This window comes from Anguilla rostrata, chromosome 2 (assembly GCF_018555375.3).
Source record: "Anguilla rostrata isolate EN2019 chromosome 2, ASM1855537v3, whole genome shotgun sequence".
In the NCBI taxonomy this organism is placed as follows: Eukaryota; Metazoa; Chordata; class Actinopteri; order Anguilliformes; family Anguillidae; genus Anguilla; species Anguilla rostrata.
Genome location: NC_057934.1, coordinates 66766744 through 66787538, shown reverse-complemented (window position 1 = coordinate 66787538; position 20795 = coordinate 66766744). Strand labels below are relative to the sequence as shown.

The 20795-nt window shown below is 47.8% G+C and overlaps 1 protein-coding gene across 1 annotated transcript in view; it reads right to left on the bottom strand.

Annotated features, from left to right (window-relative positions):
• The window catches only part of usp43a (ubiquitin specific peptidase 43a), a 133218-nt gene that overhangs the window by 24812 nt on the left and 87611 nt on the right, over positions 1-20795 (bottom strand). Inside the window, exons 7-8 of the mRNA XM_064324135.1 lie at positions 17346-17508; positions 9226-9337 (exon numbers count right to left, since the gene is read on the bottom strand). Of these exons, the coding sequence (XP_064180205.1) occupies positions 9226-9337; positions 17346-17508 (275 nt within the window). The remainder of the gene's footprint in view (positions 1-9225; positions 9338-17345; positions 17509-20795) is intronic.

The window sequence follows — 20795 nt, the reverse complement described above, 5'->3', positions numbered from 1 at the left end:
CGTCCGCGCGAAGAGAGCCACTCGAAAATAAAACGAAAAGAAAAAAAAGAAAGAAAAACAGTCGGAGGGAAAGAGACTGTTCCTGGAACGCATCCCTGGGTCCCCTGTGAACGCTGTTTGAGTTTCGGAGGAGTCCCCCGGGATCGATGGCTCTCTCCCCGTGATGAAGCGGCGCTTCGGAGAGCGGAGTTTTCCCCCTTGCTTCCAATTAAGTCTCGTCGAGTTAAAATTGGCTCAATTCCAGTCTAAACAAACAAATTAGCGAACAGCAAACAGACCGATCGATAGGAAAAGAGCTGAAAATAGCAGTGTGGAAAATGACTGCAATTACAAAAAGGATTTAATTATTGCGATGACGTACGGAAGCTCAAGTGCATCGGTTTACACTGGAGCACAGCCCTCAATAATAATATTATGAACCCCCCCACCCACTGGGGGGACAGTGGAATCGATTCCAGCAAAAAAGGAAATTGAATACTTTGCGTCAGCCTATGGTACTAGGCTCACACCTTAATGACCTCATTGGAGGCAAGCGAAGTGTAACACGATGCTCAACATATTTCAGTTTAAATAATCCAGCGCCAAAAAAAAAAAAAAATCCAAAAACAGGCTGTTTGAAGAAGGGAGGCCAAAATTAATTCAGTTCCACCGCAACAACCTGGCTGTACAGTGCCCTGTGCTGACACACAAGGCACAACAGCCGGGGCCAATGTTGCATGTCATACGCAAGCTGTCCTGAAGGGGGCCCCCCTCAGCAGCCGGTCCAGGTCAGACCCCCGATGGCTGCTGTCAGGCGCCTGAGAACGCGCTGCAGCGGAGTCATCGCGTAACGGCCTCTGCCATCTGTGCCGACAGCACGCCGGAGTTCGCGTGACACCGAAGCACCAGGAACCCAGCCAGACGCAGGGGCATAACAGGCGGCAGTGTAGCACAGTGGGTAAGGAACTGGGCTTGTAACCGAAAGGTCGCAGGTTCGATTCCCGGGTAAGGACACTGCCGTTGTACCCTTGAGCAAAGGTACTTAACCGAAATTGCTTCAGTATATATCCAGCTGTATAAATGGATACAATGTAAAAAAAAAAAATGCTATGTAAAGGTTGTGTAAGTCGCTCTGGATAAGAGCGTCTGCTAAATGCCTGTACTGTAAAATGTAATGTAATAACTCTGCTCTGATGTTTGGGATCACCATGCCCATTATAACAAGTAAAAGAGTGAAGAAGAAAGCGAACTTGTCCATATGATGCCGAGGATTAGGGCGATGACTGTGCCTGCAGGTAGGTCAGGGCGGGCAATACGAAAACGCGAAAACGCCCTACTGAGGTGCAGGGGCGCTGCAGGTCCACAAGCCACCCTGGCATCCTAAACCTGGGCACGCAGGGGGGTACCCTCAGCGCACAGGCTTACGGCACAAGGGGAAGGCTCACACAGAGGAACACAGACACAGGGCACACGTGGTAGAGGAGTGAGTGATGGGTGCAGAAGGTAAGCCCTTCAGACAGCACGCAAGCATGGTCAAGTCCCTGCAGGGTTACATTAACTGGGCATTGGAGTGTGCTACATAAGCCTGCAATGATTATAGAGGTTTTAGTGCCCGGGTTAGTGACAGACGCATTGCAGACCCCAAACACACACACACACAAGCACACACGCACACACACACACAAGCACCCAAGCGCATACACATACACACACATAAGCTCCCACGCACACACACAAGCACGCACGCACAAACACATGCACACACACACACACATAAGCACCCACGCACACACACACACATACACGCACAGGTGCACACACACACACAAACACACACACACAAACACACACGAACACACGCACACACAAACACGTACACACACATACACACGCTCACGCACACACACGCACAAACACACTCACACACAGCCATTCTGACCTCACCGGCACAGACAATCCAGGCCCAGACATTCTGTCACTCTTGAGACACCACAGGCTGCCACACCTTGCTGGGAAATGACAGCAGCTGCCTGTGAGCAAGAGCTGATCGTACAACAACAGCAGAGCTTTTCCTACAGCAGAACCTGTGAGTACAGGAGGAAATGTCACCGGCTACAGCCAGTCTGACCTCAGGATCAGCTACGAGCAGCCCATCATCCCAATTAGCCTCTCACAAGTACGCGCGGTACACTGCAGTGGTGGAACAGGTATGTACACTGCATAACCAGTTCCACAGCAGCAACCAATTCACTGCACTATTTAAAGTACTCAGCTGTAATGTGTTTTTTTTTGTCACAATCCAGGTTAAGGGCCAATATGTTCACAGGCAAAACACCAGATCCTGACGCTCCAGTCAAACCCGCCTCTTTACATTACACACATACTGCAACACAGCCAGTCACATTCATACATTTGTAAGGCTGCGCGATCCAGGAATCACGGAAAAACAATTGTCGTCCTGCGCTCCAAAAAAGTGCAATGAACTGAAAGCTGCTAATGCGTCTTGGAGTCCTTCCTCAGAGCAGTAAGCGAAAGCAATAAATAAGCACAAAATGGAGGGGGTGGGGGTGGGGGGGTGAGAGAATAGACTCACAGGGCGTGAATCAGTGTCACGGACTCCGATGCAGCAGTGTCCGGAACTGAAGCGAGCACAACGTTAGCATCGTTCGTTTTTTTTTCCGTGTCACGACGAGCGGGTTTCGACGCAGGCGATCGAACACGGAATTCATTTACGTTCGGCGGCTCGGCGAGCGAGGCGCTAAAAACGAAAGCGTGAAGCTGTCTGCCGCTCATAGTCTAGTCACCGTCTTCCCTCCGCGTTGGCGTTTGGCTCACACATGCTTTTGATCACCCTGCAGGAAGCTTTATGTCTGTTTATTGCTCATTCTCACTTACAAAGCACCCGGTGTCTGAAACGTGTCAGCACATTTCGCCTCAAATACACGTTTTGGAACCCAAGAACGTCGCGGGAAACACATTTTTAAACATTATCGCATTATAATTGTAGCCATACAGGTAAACTGGTCCATCCATGCATGAGCTTAAACGTTACAATGACATTTTTTTTTTTTTTGGCTTAAAATCTGCAGTTGGAAAGCTGCACATTTTAAAACAGTCTGTCTCCCATCTGGGAAGCTAAGCAGTGGCTCTGCAGTGCTGTAATGAGCTAGAGCGGTCAAAGCAGACATCTTGTTATGAAGACGCATTGCTTTCTCATTAGCGATAAACCACCAGCGTTCTGGCGCCTCGCGCGCGCGCTGTTGGAAATCATTAGAATCGACGGCCTGGAAAAATTAAAATGTGCCTCGTCCTCCTTGTTTTTGGTGATTAACGCGGGAAAAAAACAGGAACCGTCCCACTACTGTAGAACTGGACGAGACAGACGATCGGCAGCAGAGACTGAGGAGACGTCCGCAGACGCCATCAGGCCAGGGTCCCCTCCACGACGATTTCATCTCTTCGCCGTCCGACATTACTACTTCTGTTAACCTTGTTTACGGAGGACCTCCACAGCCACCAACTGCCACCCTGACAGAGGCACTCTTGCCAAACACCTCTGGCCAGATGCTGAGGAGATATATGAAAGGGTTTGGGGCGAGACCACTCCTAATTACATTTCCTCCAGACAATAAACGACATACTTCCCCTCTGTCTCTACGTGCGGGGGGCGCAGTCAGGCACTACGTCTCGAGGGATGGGCCTAGTGCCAGCCCTCTGTCCTCCACAGACAGAACATTACATTACATTACATTTATTTGGCAGACGCTTTTATCCAAAGCGACGTACAAAAAGTGCATATCAAGGTCATTGGCGCTACATAACGCAGGTTCGATAAGGTACAATACTCATTTCGTACAGTTATTCGTAGCCAAGAACACAGATAAGTTCACGCAGTGAACATTATTCCGACCTAACTTATGCTGACCTAAAAATACAAATTACAATTTAAAGAACAAAATGACTTGTTACTTATCATATCTGGAGAAAAGAAAGACAAAAGCAACTGAGTGTGGCTAGGACCGTTAGCTGGAGAGAGCGCTAGGGTAGCTAATCCGTGGCAAAAAATGCACTGTAAACGACTGTACATTTCAAAGCCACTTCTACATAAGTCCATGGGTGAATCCATCCTGTAGGTACATTACATTACAGGCATTTAGCAGACGCTCGTATCCAGAGCGACTTACACAACTTTTTACACAGCATTTATATATACTGGGTATATACTGAAGCAGTGCAGGTTAAGCACCTCGCTCAAGGGTACAACGGCAGTGTCCTACCGGGGAATAGAACCTGAAGTCTTCAGCCCTTCGCAAACTTCCCATGAGCCAGTGGGAGATCGACAACTGCCGAATGATTAACGAGCCCGTGAAGGCCGCCACGCCCGAACATCACGGACGAAGCTCCGAGCCTCGCCGAGGGGCTGTAGTGCAGACAGCGAACAGTAAACAATGTTTTTTTTTTGTTTAAAAAAAAGCTGTGCCCTGTCAGCCGCTTTGTCTGTGGCTTATCAGTGCCTGTCTGTTCACCGGCCGCTGAACCACACCTGAGTGTTTGCTCGGGATGAGGCCTCGTTAAACAGGACGGTGTCAGAGGCTGTCTGATAACCGCTAACCACCCTCCCCCCCGCCCGCCCCCCTTCCCCTCCCCCTCCCTCCCTCACCCCTCTCACAGGGGCAGTGGTGCACAGAGCCGGGAGGCGGCTCAGCACTGGAGCGGCCTGCACCACGCTCCCCAGCAACGCCCTGTCACACTCACCTGCGCCCGTAACCATGGACAACCCTTTCCATCTCACGGTCACACGGTGGTGTAGGTTTCGTTTGAACATTGGGGTTGGACACATTAAGCGGGTGGTCTAGGGGTCCTCCCCCAGGAAATTTTGAGCGTCAAACACTTCATTTCCTGCATTCTGGTGAATTTTTATGCACCAATTCATGCATTTTCTGCATCAATTTATGGTGGAAATGTCTTTATTTATGTAAAGGAAAACACAAAATTCCGTTTTTATTGGGGGGGCGGGGGGGGGCAAACGCACGTGTTCTAAATATTGAGGGGGACGTATCCCCTGCACTCATACTACGCAACCTAAGGACTAAAGAACGTTCGGTGACGACAGGGGGCCATGCGGTCAGTCTACCTGTACGCTGGCCATTCCGCCAGCAGTACTCTAGACCGTATCTGGCGCTGCGTCGACCCCAGGGTCTCTCGCTCACTCTGCCACGTTCACGGTCTCAAGGCAGGCCCTTTCTCTCATTGGGCGAGCTGTCAGAATGGGCGGGGCACACAGCGGTAAATCCATCTGCTATCCCTTCAGCGCAGCCTACCTGCTAATTACCGCAGCAAGGCATCTTGGGAGTCTTATCACCCCTCCACCGGCTCCGTGACGCATTGTGTCCCTCTGTTGTTATGTCTGGCTGATGGAAATTCACCGCTGTCAATTAGAGAATCCGAAGTCCCCTGGCCCTTCCAGTTAATTGAATGTGTACAAATTTCAATTAAGGACAATTTGATTCGCATTTTAAACAGTGTTGCCTCCCCCCTCCTCCAGCACTTCCAGAATGACTTTAACGCGTTGAGTCACAAACTGAGGCAAACACAGCGCACTCACCACATGTGTAAAGATAGTGTGCGTCAATGTCATCGGAGCAAGGGCAGAAGCGGGGGGGGGGATTTACTATCTGTTAAACTTGTAAAAGAACTGGATGGTGCAATGGACAGTCACTAAAGAGATGGAGAGAGAGAGAGAGAGCGAGAGAGAGAGAGAGAGACACTGACCTCAGCACACAGATGATAAAGGTGCTGTGCACTGAGGACAGGGCTCTTAGAGGAGGCTGGTGTTGTGAACAGGGCTTTGTTTTGGGTTTTGTATTCGATGACCTCACTTAAACCCCCATCCCATACATCCCTCCGAAAACATTTATTTCTGCTTACCGTACTCACACCCGGCGGGACGTGGGTAATGGAAATCACTGCGCAGATACATCGCAGTAACACCCAAGTGTCTGCTTCTGCTTGTAAGACCGAATTAAAATGCCCACTGGGGTACGGTAAATCTTCCAGAGAGGGTCTCGCAGAAAGTGTTTGTTGGCTTCCGCGAGGGTGTAATCATTTTTAGCTGCTTTTTTATACGGATAAAACCCCCAAAAACTTAATAATCCCGCCGACACGCTGCGAACTTGAAATATCTGCGTCTGTGTTCGTTAATGAAAATGCTCAGTGGTGTAATGGATCGCCTGCACATATCATTACCGCGCGCGCCGGGCTCTCACGGGAGAGCACCGCTCAGGTCTGCGAGGTGTCTGCAGTATTAATTCCGTCTATTTAGAGACGGGGTATAATGCGCTTTCAGTCACAGCTACTGCATCCAGTAAAATTAACTTTTTATCGGTTCTCTGTTTTTCCCACCCCAATCAAACCGTTTCACTCCGAGCGCATCAGATAAATCACCGCGCTCTCGTTTCCGAGCTGAGGCAAGGAGGTATCAATCCTTCATATTTTTTAATTACATGGTGTCATAAGTGCCATATTATCACCAGGACGGTAATGTGCTGTTTGCTTCAATAAAGTGCCCCCCCCCCTGTTAATTAAAATGTAAAACAGATGAATTTCTGAGTCGTGGCCATTTCACATCAATGGCATGGGAAATAGGATTCAGTCTCCCCTCCCCGCTGCGCTGAATTTATATGTGCCGTTCGCCAGCTAACCTGACAAGCAGCCACAGACGTCTGTGCGAACACAACGGGCAGAATACTAAACCCGCGACGCGTGCTATTTCAGCTGCAGCTGGCTAACTAGCTCCGCGCGCAACCGGCGCGACTCGCGAGCCCAAGAGCGCCCGCGAAAACAGACGAGCGCACCCCGGGTTCGTCAAAAAAACCCCGGACGCAGTATCCAGCTGTCCCCGGCAGAATCTAGGATGAGCTCGACTGCCCCCGCAGACAGAATGAATCAAACCAGTCAAAAGCATTTTCTGAACCCTTCAGCTCAGCGCCGCACGGTAAGTGCGTTTGCGTCAGTTCTAATTGCTGTCACGTTGGTTTAAAACGGCGCTGCTGTCTAAATATCATCTCCTTTGACGGGAGAAAAAAGAGTCTCCAGAAAATTCCTCGGCCGAAAATTAAAAAAAAAAATCTGATTCATCGACTGCTCGTCGATTGAGTGATAAGCTGACGTATGGCATTAATTTGTAATCATCAGACTGTCGGAGATGTCCCTCCCTGTCCCTTCTGATCCAGACAGATTGCTGAGTTTTACTTAATGATCTATGCCGACATCACACTGACTAACAGCATGTCTAATCCTCTCACTCTGTCTGCAGGAGCTCTGTGTCTCTCTCCGTCTCTCACAGTCTCGCTCCACTTCTCTGTCTTTCAAAGAGGCCCATCACAAGCTTAATGAATCTGTCCTGGTTTTTTTTACCCAGGGCGTACGCGACTTTGATATTCTCTCGTAGCTCTAACGCTCCGACAACATTCAAAACAACCCGAGTCGATAAAATCCACAACAGCGACGACTGTAGTTCTGCCTGAGCCCGGCTGTAATGTACTTCTGCCACTTGATTGCAGTTGAGCGTAGCGTGCAATTAATCAGGGTACACAGACACTGGGAGTGCGCTGTCGTTAAGGCAAATAATTGATTCGTCTGAGAGAGCTCACAGCTGGCTGCCTTTAAACAGGAGGCTTTGTTTGGGTACAGCGACGGGACGAAAGCGCTCTGAAGGGAAGGTGACAGTGAAGACGATGTTAAACACTAAACAGCGTGCGCTGTGCACCTTCTTCTTAAAGGAACGGGGGGAAGGTGGCCGGTGGGCCTGGAGGGCGTGCCTGAGTACGCCTTGCTGTCCCGTCCCAAGCGCAGGCCTGGTCTGTGTGGCTCACCTGTGTCTGTGTGCTGGAAGCTCATGTGTGTCTGTGTGCTGGTAATCATCAGGTAGTACAGCTAGCTGAAGCTCACCTGTGTCTGTGTGCTGGTGGTCATCAGGTAGTACAGCTAGCTGAAGCTCACCTGCGTCTGTGTGCTGGTAGTCATCAGGTAGTACAGCTAGCTGAAGCTCACCTGTGTCTGTGTGCTGGTAGTCATCAGGTAGTACAGCTAGCTGAAGCTCACCTGTGTCTGTGTGCTGGTGGTCATCAGGTAGTACAGCTAGCTGAAGCTCATCTGTGTCTGTGTGCTGGTGGTCATCAGGTAGTACAGCTAGCTGAAGCTCACCTGTGTCTGGTGTGCTGGTAGTACAGCTAGCTGAAGCTTACCTGTGTCTGTGTGCTGGTGGTCATCAGCTAGTAAGCTAGCTGAAGCTCACCTGTGTCTGGTGTGCTGGTAGTACAGCTAGCTGAAGCTTACCTGTGTCTGTGTGCTGGTAGTACAGCTAGCTGAAGCTCACCTGTGTCTGTGTGCTGGTGGTACAGCTAGCTGAAGCTCACCTGTGTCTGTGTGCTGGTGGTACAGCTAGCTGAAGCTCACCTGTGTCTGTGTGCTGGTGGTACAGCTAGCTGAAGCTCACCTGTGTCTGTGTGCTGGTAGTCACAGGTAGTACAGCTAGCTGAAGCTCACCTGTGTCTGTGTGCTGGTAGTCACAGGTAGTACAGCTAGCTGAAGCTCACCTGTGTCTGGTAGTCATCAGGTGTACAGCTAGCTGAAGCTCATCTGTGTCTGTGTGCTGGTGGTACAGTAGCTAAGCTAGCTGGCTCATCTGTGACTGTGTGCTGGTGTCTAGGAGTACGCTGAGCTGAAGCTCAGGTGTCTGTTTGCTGGTGGTCAATCAGGTAGTACAAGCTGCTGAAGTCAGCGCTGGTGTCTGGTGTGCTGGTAGTACAGCTACTAAGTTACCTCTTTTTGTTGTCAATTGACTTTTGAAAACTAGCGAAGCTTACTGTGTCAGTGTCTCTGGTGGTTACATGCTAGCTGAAGCTCACCTGTGTCTGTGTCGGGTGGTAAGATAGCGTTGAAGCTGCACCTTGTCTGTGTCTGGTGGTACAGCTAGCGGAAAGCTCACCTGTGTCTGTGTGTCTGGTATCACAGGTAGTACACTAGCTGAAGCTCACTGTCTGTGTGCTGGTAGTCATCAGGTAGTACAGCTAGCTGAAGCTCACCTGTGTCTGTGTGCTGGTGGTACAGCTAGCTGAAGCTCACCTGTGTCTGTGTGCTGGTGGTACAGCTAGCTGAAGCTCACCTGTGTCTGTGTGCTGGTGGTACAGCTAGCTGAAGCTCACCTGTGTCTGTGTGCTGGTGGTACAGCTAGCTGAAGCTCACCTGTGTCTGTGTGCTGTTGACCATTAGGTAGTACAGCTTGCTGAGGATGCTCTGCTGCAGCTGGTCCCAGGAGATGGTCCTGTCTTCACGCATGAGGAAGGGGGGTCCAAACCTACGGGGGGGGGGAGAGCAGAGGGCCTGTGAGGGGGAGGGGCGCGGAGGGAGTCTGCGATTTACAGCAGTGGCAAAAAAATAAAATAAAATAAAATACAAACGTTTAAAGCAAACAGATCTTAGGTTAGCTGAGTTCAAATGTGATATCCAGACGGCGGAGGTAATCACTGACAGACGCTACTGCAGTAAAATAAAAGCACTAGGCAGTGAAATATAGGGTATCTCTGGGTATCTTAACGTAAGAACAGACTTATCTTAGTATGGTTTTGTCAGTATTGATTTTTGAATTGTCTTTGCCAGCATTGCATTGCTCAGCTGTGAGTTCATTTCTGACATTGAAGCATTTGGCAGGAAGAACACAGATCTCAGGTCAGAGGCGAAAGGGGTACGGTCATGGCCAGCGATGTGAAACAAAATGTAAGAAACATAAACACTGAGCCCAACAAGGAACTGCGAGCAGCAACAAAGCAGAACATTAAAAACTAGGAAAGGTTCAGCCTGGGCTGCCGCGTGAATTTTGGCGTTTCTGGAAAGTTGAAATGGACGCCCATCAGAAACAACGGCAAATGGAGGCGAATCCTCTCACATATTCACAGAGATCCCCACAGATTTTTTAGAGTCTTGTTCATATTTTATAAACAGTCACTAATCATAGAAATGTTTTCTGTGTTCTTTGTTCTTTTTTGTCATTTAAACACTGAATGTGACAGAACTCAAAAATGGCATCCACTTGTGGCCTCAGTTCACCTCTTAGATTTTGCAACAGGCGCTTATGAACATTTCAACCGCTGCTTTTCTGTGTGTGTGTGTGTGTGTGTGTGTGTGGATGTGTCTTACGAGCATCACAACATGAAACACCTTCCTCATAAAGTTCTTGGGCATAGGTGCCTGGACAGCTTGGCGTGAACGTGAGCACATTTGACCTTCCACATATGAACAATGTGCCTAACGTCCCTGCCGATGCTAACAATGTCACTGTGCCCACAGCATGCTCTCTGTGCTAACAGGAGAAGCATTCTGTCCCCTTCCCTCCATTAAAACCCTCCCATCCTGTCTCTATAGCGGCTGTTTCCTGCGTGGCGTCTCCAGAAGTCTGTCGTCCTTTACATTACATTACATTACATTACATTACGGATTAGCACGTCTTATCCAGGGACTACAACTTTACATAGCATTTTACATTTATCCATTATACAGCTGATTATACTGAAGCAATGCGGTTAAGAACCTTGCTCAGGTACAGCAGTGTCCTCCGGAATCGAACTGCGACCTTTCTGTTAAAGCCAGTTCCTTACCCACTGTGCTACCTCCGCCTGGTACATGCCTCACCCCCCCCACGCTGTCCATCACGCCATGAATAAAACATCAGGCGATGCCCCCACTGTCTTTCCCCGGTCTATTTTAATCCAATTCTGAGGCTTCCTTAGGGACGGCAGGAATCTTAGCAACAACTCTCCTCCGTACGTTTTTTTTTCTCTCTTCTGATTAATCTGTGAGATGTTCAACATGTGCTTTTTCATTAAGTGATGAGCCAGGATAAAAAAAAAAATTTTTAAACACAGGGGAGAGGGCCTTGTAATTCTCATCTAAATCGATACGACACAATCATTTTCTTCTGTAAACTAGATTATATTGGTATTTACTCAAGGGGAAAATTTTGTATTAAGTTATTGGGGGGTGGTGGAAAACATGGAGTCTAATTACCAGCGCGGTTCTCTTACTTAATTACAAATGTCATTGGCCTGCCGTTCCGACACTTACTCATATAATCCAACGGAAGTATTATAGACTGTAATAAGATTTCTTGCAAAAATTCTGACTACGAGAACACGATATGAGTGGGGAAAAGAACATAAAGTACTCAAACCGTCAGCAAAACAAACAACAGACAAGAAACTACCTTGCCTGTCGATAATGCCACTGCAATATAAGAAGTTCTTGCTCAGTAACAAATCACATTTACAGTCATATGAATGTACTGAGAAGGTTTTGGCTGGGTTTCTCGTTGTAAACCTGAGTTTTTTCAGCCAGGTCAGAACTTGAGCACAATTGGCCCATTTATGTTCACAATACCCATGTAGGCAAGCAGAAAATGACCATTGTGAGGAGATGACAGAAAGGTCTGACAAGGGCGAGTTTGTCATCAGGAACAAAAAAGTCACAAAGACACAAAGCGATGCTCCTGGGTGGGAGAGGCGCCATTCTTAACTCGGTCTGCTCTGCTCAAGCAAACGGTGCAGTGATAGCACGTCACACACTACTGCACCCGGCGCACTGCACTTTACACTGACAGCAAAAAGCGCAGCTGGTCATCGAGTCAGATGTGTAGCACTTACAGTAGAAGACACACGCTCCACACGAGAAATCTTTTGAAATGTGCGAATCGTTCGCTCCAAGAGGCAGAACCAGGACCTGTTTGTGGGCACACAAACCTTTTTCCACCAAATATCCCCCAATACCCCCATAAAATAGACCAATGTCACCTTCCAACCTTTTTTTTGTTTTGCATTAAGCTTGTACATTCTCGTCACTTATTGCAAATTACCCACATCCTGTCAACAAAATTTCTGTCCTAAAACTGGAGCCCCAATTATAATTCAGGATCCATTTGTTTGTTAGATAAAACACCGGCAGCAGGCAAAAACGATGGAAAAAACAAATGGCTCAATATTAACCAACTTATCCCCTTATGAGAATGCAGTGGAGTTCCAGGTAGTGACATTAAATCTTGCTGTTTCAGAAAGTTAGTCCTCTCTCTAACTTTCTGTCTTAAAACAGTCTCACAACTCATAATATACAATATCTCACATCCACTCTCCAAGTCTTATAACTCACAGTATCCTATATCCACTCTCCCAGTCTCAAAACTTGCAATATCCTACATCTCATATCCACTCTCCCAGTCCTAAAACTCATAATATTCTATATCTGACACCTATATCCTATATCTTTTCCTCTGAGCTGCTTGTTCCCTCCAAACATTTTGACATCTAATCAACGACAGTCATGGAAGTTGATATTTACGTCGATTAGTGGGGCAGAAACAAGAGTTTTCTTGACTTTGGTAATTCGGTGAGCACTGAACGCTGATCTCTGATAGGTTAAAAAGTGACTGTGTCGTGGCTCCATGTCGATCAGCCTTGCGGCCGCGGGGTTTGTTTTGGTACGCTATGGATTTGGACATCACCGTGGAAGCAGGTGTGGCCCGCGTGCGGGACGGGCGTCTCAAACGCGGCAGACCTGTGACGGGGGGGTTGCGTCCCGGTCTGCTGGAGCGGAGATGAGCAGTCAGGGAGGGGCCGGAACTAACCACCAACACCCCGGGGGGGGGCGTGGGTGGAATGCCAACGTTCCAGCGGACTGCCAACGTTTCGGGAGGGACGGCTGTCGCACGGATTTTCAGGCCTTGCGTGTACTTCTGACACACCGAACAGCGAGGCTCTTACTGTTCTCTCTCCCCAAAACACGCATCCCATTAACTGGGATGAACAACAAAATCCATCTTTTTGCAGTTTTTTCTTAAACCTGTTATTTCTCAATAATTATCCACACTTTTCACTGCCGTACCCAAAACAATTTTTTTTTTTCTCGACAAAATCCCTGCCCTGTTGCAAGTTGTCAGCCTGTCAGTCAGTGTTTATAGATCAAAGCCTAAGACCCTATAAAAAAAGAGTGGAATTACAGGACTGGGTACTGCAATGGGCTGAGCCTTTTTTTTTTTTTTTGACAGGAAAAGGAAATCAGCACTTTGTACGGGAGACGGAAGACACACGAAGACGCGTCTAAACAGGAAGCAGGGCTGGAAAATGCTGGAAGAGCGAGCCGCGGTGAGAACAGGCAGTTCCACCAAGGCCTTTACAACGTAGCCACGGCAACGGAAAACGCATTCTCAAGCCGTTACAGGAGCCGTCACAGCAACGCGAGGCCCTCGTCACAGGATTCACACACACACACACACGCCCAATCTGATATTTAAAAAAAAAAACACAGACACACACACACACACACACCCACGCCCAATCTGATATTTAAAAAAAAAAACACACACACACAGACGATTTTTGCCTAATCTTTCAGACGAGCCAGCGAGTCTCTGACCACAACCTCTTCCCTTCTTCTTCACAGAAGATGAGAGAAAAGACTTCCCCTGAAGCTGGAATTCAGGACAGGCAGCGGCATATGACAGCTGATACAAGGCCATTCAGGCGGGGGTACACAAAGCAGACGACCCCCCCCCACCAGGAAAACGCAGCCTACCGCAGGTACACAAATGCCATCCTGACATTAAAAGAGGGGCTTATGGGACCGGGGTGAGGAGACAGAAAAGGGCGTAGACTGGCTGACCGGTATGTGCTAATGACAGGGACTGGCTCGTCCTGCCCCACACCGCAAGACCAAGGGGGGCAGTGCGCCTCCTGGGGTCTCCTCCTGACCCCAATATCAGGCAAACCCAGAACAACTTCAACCCTACATCGTTTTATTTGGATTCTCGCCAGGAAACGTTACTATTTTTATTTTAGAGATTCAGAGATTCGGAGAGAGAGAGAGAAGCGATGTCAGTGCGTGACCTAACATGCAGGCGTATGGAGTTAAATCCACCAGAGAGGTAACAGCACTGTGGATTGTGTCTGAACTTCTCCCACACCCTCCCACCGCAGGGTCGAGATAAAAACGATTCAAAAGGCCGGACTGCAAACCGGACTTCACATTCCTTAGGCACACTATCCTGTGAAATGAAACAAAGATGATAAGATCATGAATGAATAAGTGAAATATTGAAAGAACAGTAACTGGGGTCTTCATTCCCAGCTACCTGCTTTAGGATCTCGTCCGATTTTTATTTAATTTTTTGTTCTGCACAAAGACAAAGTCTTGAGAACCGGTGTTTGGAACAGATTTGTATTTGCTCTGTCTCTGAGGGACTTTTGGAGCTTACCTGCGCAAATGAAACATCTAAGACTCCGCCAGCTTTCTGAAAAGAGGCAAGCAGCTGAAAATCCCTCTGTGCTCCATAGCAGCTCTCTGTACAGGTAAGACTGAGAGCCACATTAACTGCAGGCTTTGGACAGGGTTCGCCTATGTCAGTCTGCCACAGAGGCACTCCAGCACTGAGCCACGTGATAGCCATGGTGTCTAACTGCATATTACATAACCGTACACATTTTTACATGAACATTTAAAAAACATTAAGGTAAAGAGAACTTCCTCGTAAGTGCAGAGCTGACGCCCATTTCACAAACCGAGTTAATCTTTCTCTAGATTAAATTTCACTGATTTCAGTTTTGGTTCAAACAACTCGAACTAGGTGGGACCCACCCCATCGTCCATTCAAAGTCTAATCAATACAGCTGTGCTGGCAAGTATTAACTGCTCATTATAATGGGTAAATTAACTCACTGGTAAAAATGTACTGCCTTTGTCTTTTGCTTACGCCTTTTGAAAACTGCAGATGCTAATTTTTTTAAATAGACAGATCCAAGATACCTATACAGTAGAATTTGTTGATGCTTTTTCAATCGTTTTTGTTAAAATATAATTTTCAGCTAGATGACAAAAATGGCCACTATGCAGAGGTACAGTGAAGAGAGCTCACACTTAATTCAACTTGTCTTAGTCTGTCTCTGCATCTGGGTTCAAGTGCACGTGCTTTACCCGCACAACAGTTACCCTTTATCATGCCTGCTCATCAAACTAAAATAGTGCTTTCTTAATTTACCCCTCAAACAATCACATAAAATGACACCCGTTTGCAGCACACACTACACGTTTAACAAATGTCTTTAAAAAAATTTCAGTGATATTTCACCGAGAACGGCATTCTCCGATTTGTAGCCTACCTTTGCACTACATAATCTAGTTTTGGAATACAAATACTGTGTTTGAATAGTTATTAATGGAGGCAACCGGCCCCGTTTTACACTTCATAAATAAATGTTTACCCTTGTAAAAAAAAAAAAAAAAATCTATGTGATGGACAAATCTGAAAAACGTCTGATAAACCCAGATTCCCGTGGTGTGTACTTATATCTCTCTGCGCTGCACACTCGCGAGCTTCTTGAAACCAACTCATTTCACATTCAGGCCGGCACAAATACGGCCCACAGCTCCAGTCATTGCCCCTCGCGCTGCCTCTCCTCGTGGGCCGAGGATGAGAAATGGAGGAGAAATGAGACGGAGATTAAAGTCTTTTCACATCCATTTCAATTGAAATTCCGCACGCCTCCCCCGGAGAGAGACAGATCCCGGGATTTGTAACGCGGACGCACGGCTTCTTCAATCAGCCATCAAGATTCATTCAGCCCGGGCCCTGGCCCGGCAATTCTGAGAGACTGAGAGAGAATCACCGGGGTATTGTCTGCGGTGGAAATATGAATATTACAGTGGCCGTTCCTTTACACGGCTCAATTGCAAATTGAAATTAGAGCGATTGGGAAACGGAGGTTTATGTATTTCGCTGCCGCGCAAAAGCACGTCAAAATCTACTGGCCGCAAAATACACGGCGAGCAAATTCTATTGCTTTTAACTTCAAACCTGAGTATTGATCACTCCGGGGCTACAAACAAGGACGTTTTAAACCGATTACCAGCCGAACCTCGAGAAATGTCAAACCTCTGAAGCAAAGAGAGTCGATTTGAGCCGCTCGCACGAGTGAGAACCTTCCTTAACGGTGCGTGAGAGATTTATACGGGCTGAAATGTTACGGAAAATCCGAGAGCACATTGTGTTTCCCCAGCCTCTATTTGTGCTGTCTAGCATCAGTGAGGCGGTGTTCACTTGAAGTGTGTGGAGTGTGGGGGCGTTACACCTCACGTTGGTCACAGAGGAATTCTAAGAGGATCTTCAATAAGTACATGAAAAAACTTAATTTAGTTACAGTACATAAAATTCTTCATAGACGTGTTACTTTTCGGCAATGTTTTAAAACATGAAAGACGAGCACAATATTAGGCATCAGTGTGAAGAGTTGGTAAAAGAACACCGAGCCCCAGAGGGACAGTGTAACTGTACCCAAGAACAAAGTACAGATTTATATTTTAAGAAATGACAAGAAACAAACAATATTTCGAGTCGTAATGCTTCTGTTAGTATCCAGCAATGCTTTCTGCATTTCTGATTTCTGCTGGTAGAAGTGCTGATGTAGAACAATAGTGCTGAAGTAGAACATTGCAGCGTAACATAGTTATTTATAGCTGTACTGTCCACATTGAAAATTTCAATAATTAACATGCTGGTAATTAGACATGTTTTTGTTTTGGTGACTTGGAAATCCGCTGTTTATACATTACAAACGGCTCCTTAAAAATGGCTGTTTTTATAAAATCTTATAAATAGGGCCAAAATATGCCTCATACTATGCACTTTATTTTCTAAAAACCAAAAATGACACTTGGATAAGATGTGGATATGTGCCTAGGTTGCTGAAGGAGCGTTTCAAACTTTAAAAAACAAAGATTTCTGGCACTCACGAAGTCATCTCCCTGCTTTGCATTTTTGCTAAATGCCATCGTCAGCTGAAAAGTGCCCCTCTGTGACTAAGGGGGGTTGTTTTGAAAACTCAAATGAAAAACTTGCAACATTGCATTCATCGTTATTGTCAAAGCTTGTACTCTTCTTTCAAGTACCTTTCCAATTATCTTAAATTCAGTGCAGCATGCTGCATATTATAGTTTTTAGCACTGGTCCATAATGTGGTTAAAACAGCTTTCCTCCCCAGCTTTTATTAGCACACTGTTTAAATAAGAACAAGTAGAAAATAAACACCCATAGATAGAAAAACTGAAATTTGACACTTCCTAAGAAAAATATTCCCGAGTGCCTCACAGAACTCACCTATGAGTGTTTCACATACTACTCTATGGGTTTATTTCTCTGTTGTAGCCATAACATTCACAGATGGCGTGGACAGCCAATTTTTACCCTTATCGTTAAAAAAAAAAAACCTGTGAAGACAGAGCCCCGTGACACTTGACACATGCAGATTATTATCCGCTCCCCCCGCAGTTACCTGACAGCCTGCTGCCCCACCCCCACCGCGTTGCAGATGAGCAGGAGGATCTTCGTCGAGCCGCTGTGATTGAGGAACTCCGAAGACAGGGTGCCCGAGGGAGGTGACCTTTGACCTTCCGGCCCGGAGGCGTACGGGGAGGACGGGAGGCTGTGATGGTACCCTGGAAGGCGGGAGAGAGAGAGAGAGAGAGATGCGAGAGTGAAGGTGCGCTGGAAGGGCACTGTTCTATTTCGGGGGCTGACAGTGAGCAATGGGGAAGGAGCGCAGATGCTCTGCGCTGTAGCAGGTGCTCAGAGGCTGACAGAAGCGCCGCTCGCTGGATGCAGCCTCCTCTCCCACAGCACCGTTCAGCGAAGCTTTAGCAGCACTTCTAACCGACTTTTGTTTAAACAGTGACATGAGAACAATCAAGCAAAAAAAAAAAAAATGCTTTCAAAGACTTCAGCTCTTCATTACTTGACAGTTAAAAGCAGGAGAGGCGTTTCTTTGAGATTCAAACCCGATCAGACTGAATGTACCAACTGCTATAGCCTTCAACGAGAATGATGTGAATGCACTGAAGCAGACTGCGCTAAAACCAGAAGCAGACAACACTGAAGCTAGAAGCAGATTGACTTCATTACATTAAAGGCATTTAGCAGACGCTCATATCCAGAGCGACTTACACAACGTTTTACACAGCATTAACATTGTATCCAGTTATACAGCTGGATATATACTGAAGCAATGCAGGTTAAGTACCTTTGCTCAAGGGTACAGCAGCAGTGTCCTACCGGGGAATCGAACCGGTGACCTTTAGGTCACAAGACCAGCTCCTTACCCATTATACTACACTGCCGCCCAACACTGAAGAGGGGGCGGAGACAGAGATCCTTCAAACCGCCGGTGTGGTCAGGTCGAACATCAGGCGCAGGACAGCTCGCCCCCCCCCCCTTAGCGAGAGACGCCATTCCCTCACTGTGCTGGGCGGCAGCCGCCGGAGTACCTGGCAGCTTTATCACGTACGGCATCGCGCGTCAGCCAATGGCGCGGCGCGATTAATCAAAAGGGGGGTGTGGGTGGGGTTGGTGGGGGGCGGCAGAGAGGGGCAGATACGCATCTCTGTGACATTATACTGGCATTATCTCGGGGTTTTAATTAAACGCTCTTGTTTGGCCCCGCCGCGCGATTAATCACTGCCAAGCGGCGAACGTCACACTTTTTTTTTGGGACGTCCACCGCGACCCGCGGGTGCCCCGCTCATCCCCGGACCAGGCCGGACGAGGGTGACAGGATATATATATATATACACGGCGAACGTGCCGTGTCTTCGAGGTCCGTCTCTGGACCCGAGGTGTAATTAATGTTTCCCCCCCCCCACGCCGAATACGCGTTCGACTGACGTCAACGTTTGTGCTTTAAACTCGTTTAAAAAATTTTAAAAACCCACGGCTATTATACTCGGTTGTACTCAGCTCACAACCTTGGCTGCAGAAGCTAAAAGGTAACCTGAAATGTGTGCTCCCTCCCCTTGTTTTAATTCTCGCTCAGCCATTAAATCTGTGGAGGTTTTCTCTTTTCTAATCAAAGCGACGTCCCAAACCCGAATGTTTCATTTCCCTCAAAAGCCTTTTTGTCTGGCCTTTAAATTGGAGCCCGTCTCCCGGCTTCAGACCGACGCTAAATTTTCTGAGCGTGCCGCGTGAAAGCTTTCAAAAGGCCAAACCTGATTTGTGTTTCAATCAAAACGCCTGAATTGGAAAACGAAACAAAGCAAGAAGAAGGAAAAGAAAAAAAAAAACACATTTTCAGCTCAACCATATGCACATCTACAAATTCCAGGAGATAGGAGGACGGTTCTGTAACCCATCACTACCCTCTCATACCCAGCGAAGAGTAAAATGAGATTTAAATAAACTCTGTTCTGATAGGTTCGCCTCAGCCGCGCTCCCCGTATTCCCCCGCTGAGAGAGAGAGGCACACTTTCAATCAGACTTTCATTCTCACCTTGCCTGCCCAGCCAGCCTGGAGCGCTGGGACCGGACCCCCCCCCCCCAAAACACTGCGACTGCCTTAATTAAACGGCTTGGCCCCCCGGGCAGAGACCCGATCCTCCGACCGTGCTCCTCACCTGCTCTCGTTCGGAGAGAGAGGCCCCGATCCCTTCCCAGCGCTCCTGGTGAATTTATCAGCGGAATAACCGGCAGGAAATTAAACTGGGCCTGAAGGGGAATCATTTAACGCCACTTCTGACCACCTCGTGATGGCTTTGACGGGTATTTGCACCACCTAGTGGTGGAGCATTGCTAGTGCAGTTCACTGCTGAGGGAACCACTAAGTTTGATTTTAAAAAAATTAAAGAGGAGGACAGGGAGGGGCTCCTGCAGCAGCTGCTGCCTCTTACACAGATGAACTTCAAATCCCACAATGCACTGGGACACAGAAGCCTGCTTTTTTTTTCAGAACCACCGCAAGCTGAGAGTACAACACCAGCTCACCTCAATGCGAATAGCCTGCAACACTATTAACATTTCTGTGGTTAATGACGCAGAGTCACTTTGGAAGTGTGAGGTAAGCATATAGTTAAAATGGGAGTTCACCTGATGACTACAACCTGGGTGTTGTGTTCTCTGTAGAACATGAGGCCACCAAACTGGTCTATTGACATGGACGGCATTCTGAACCCCTTCTACCCTTCTCCTTCTACAGTCGGCTCTCCAGAAATGCTGAGCGACGACATGTCATTTCACTGCTGCAGCGGGTGACTCTGAAATAGAAATATTCTCACGGAGAATCTGTTTGCGTGCAATATTTTGATAAACGCAGTAACCAGCATAGCCCATCTGTCAGGACGAATGCATGTGCAGTAGAGAGTGAGGATGAACGTGGACACTTTGGGGATTACTGCGCTACACACACAACAGCACCCTTTACGTGGCCTTACACCTGCTGCAGCCGCAATGGGATAGGGAGGCCCGACTTCAGCCTGAGGCTCAGATCCGCCCTTTCCCGTAGGCCTCACCGACACGGTACGTATCAGCCACCATCACTCAGGCCCCATCTGACAGGTCCATAATGAAAATGCAAAGCTTCCAGCGCTAGGCAAACACGGGGACCTGTGTTTTTTAAAAATATTACTTCTCCCCCCCTCCAGTGCACACATCACGGTCTTCCTCTTCCCCGCTCGGTCTGTTGACACTGCGCGACACAGCCACGCAGCGCATCCGAACGGCTCGTTAAAATTTTTTTGCCCTTGATGTGACACGGGGGCGCGAAAGGAAACAAAGAGCAGCTCCCCATTAGCCATTAACTGAGGGAAAAAGAAAGAAAGAAAAGAAAACAACTGAGGGAATTACGAAATGGAGGGAGGAAGAGGCCGCGCGAGTGCAGCGACTGCAGGGCGCGGTCGATCGCCAGATGATACCGGAAGGTTTCTGCTTCCTGGAATCAGGCCCTTGTTGCTTTTTG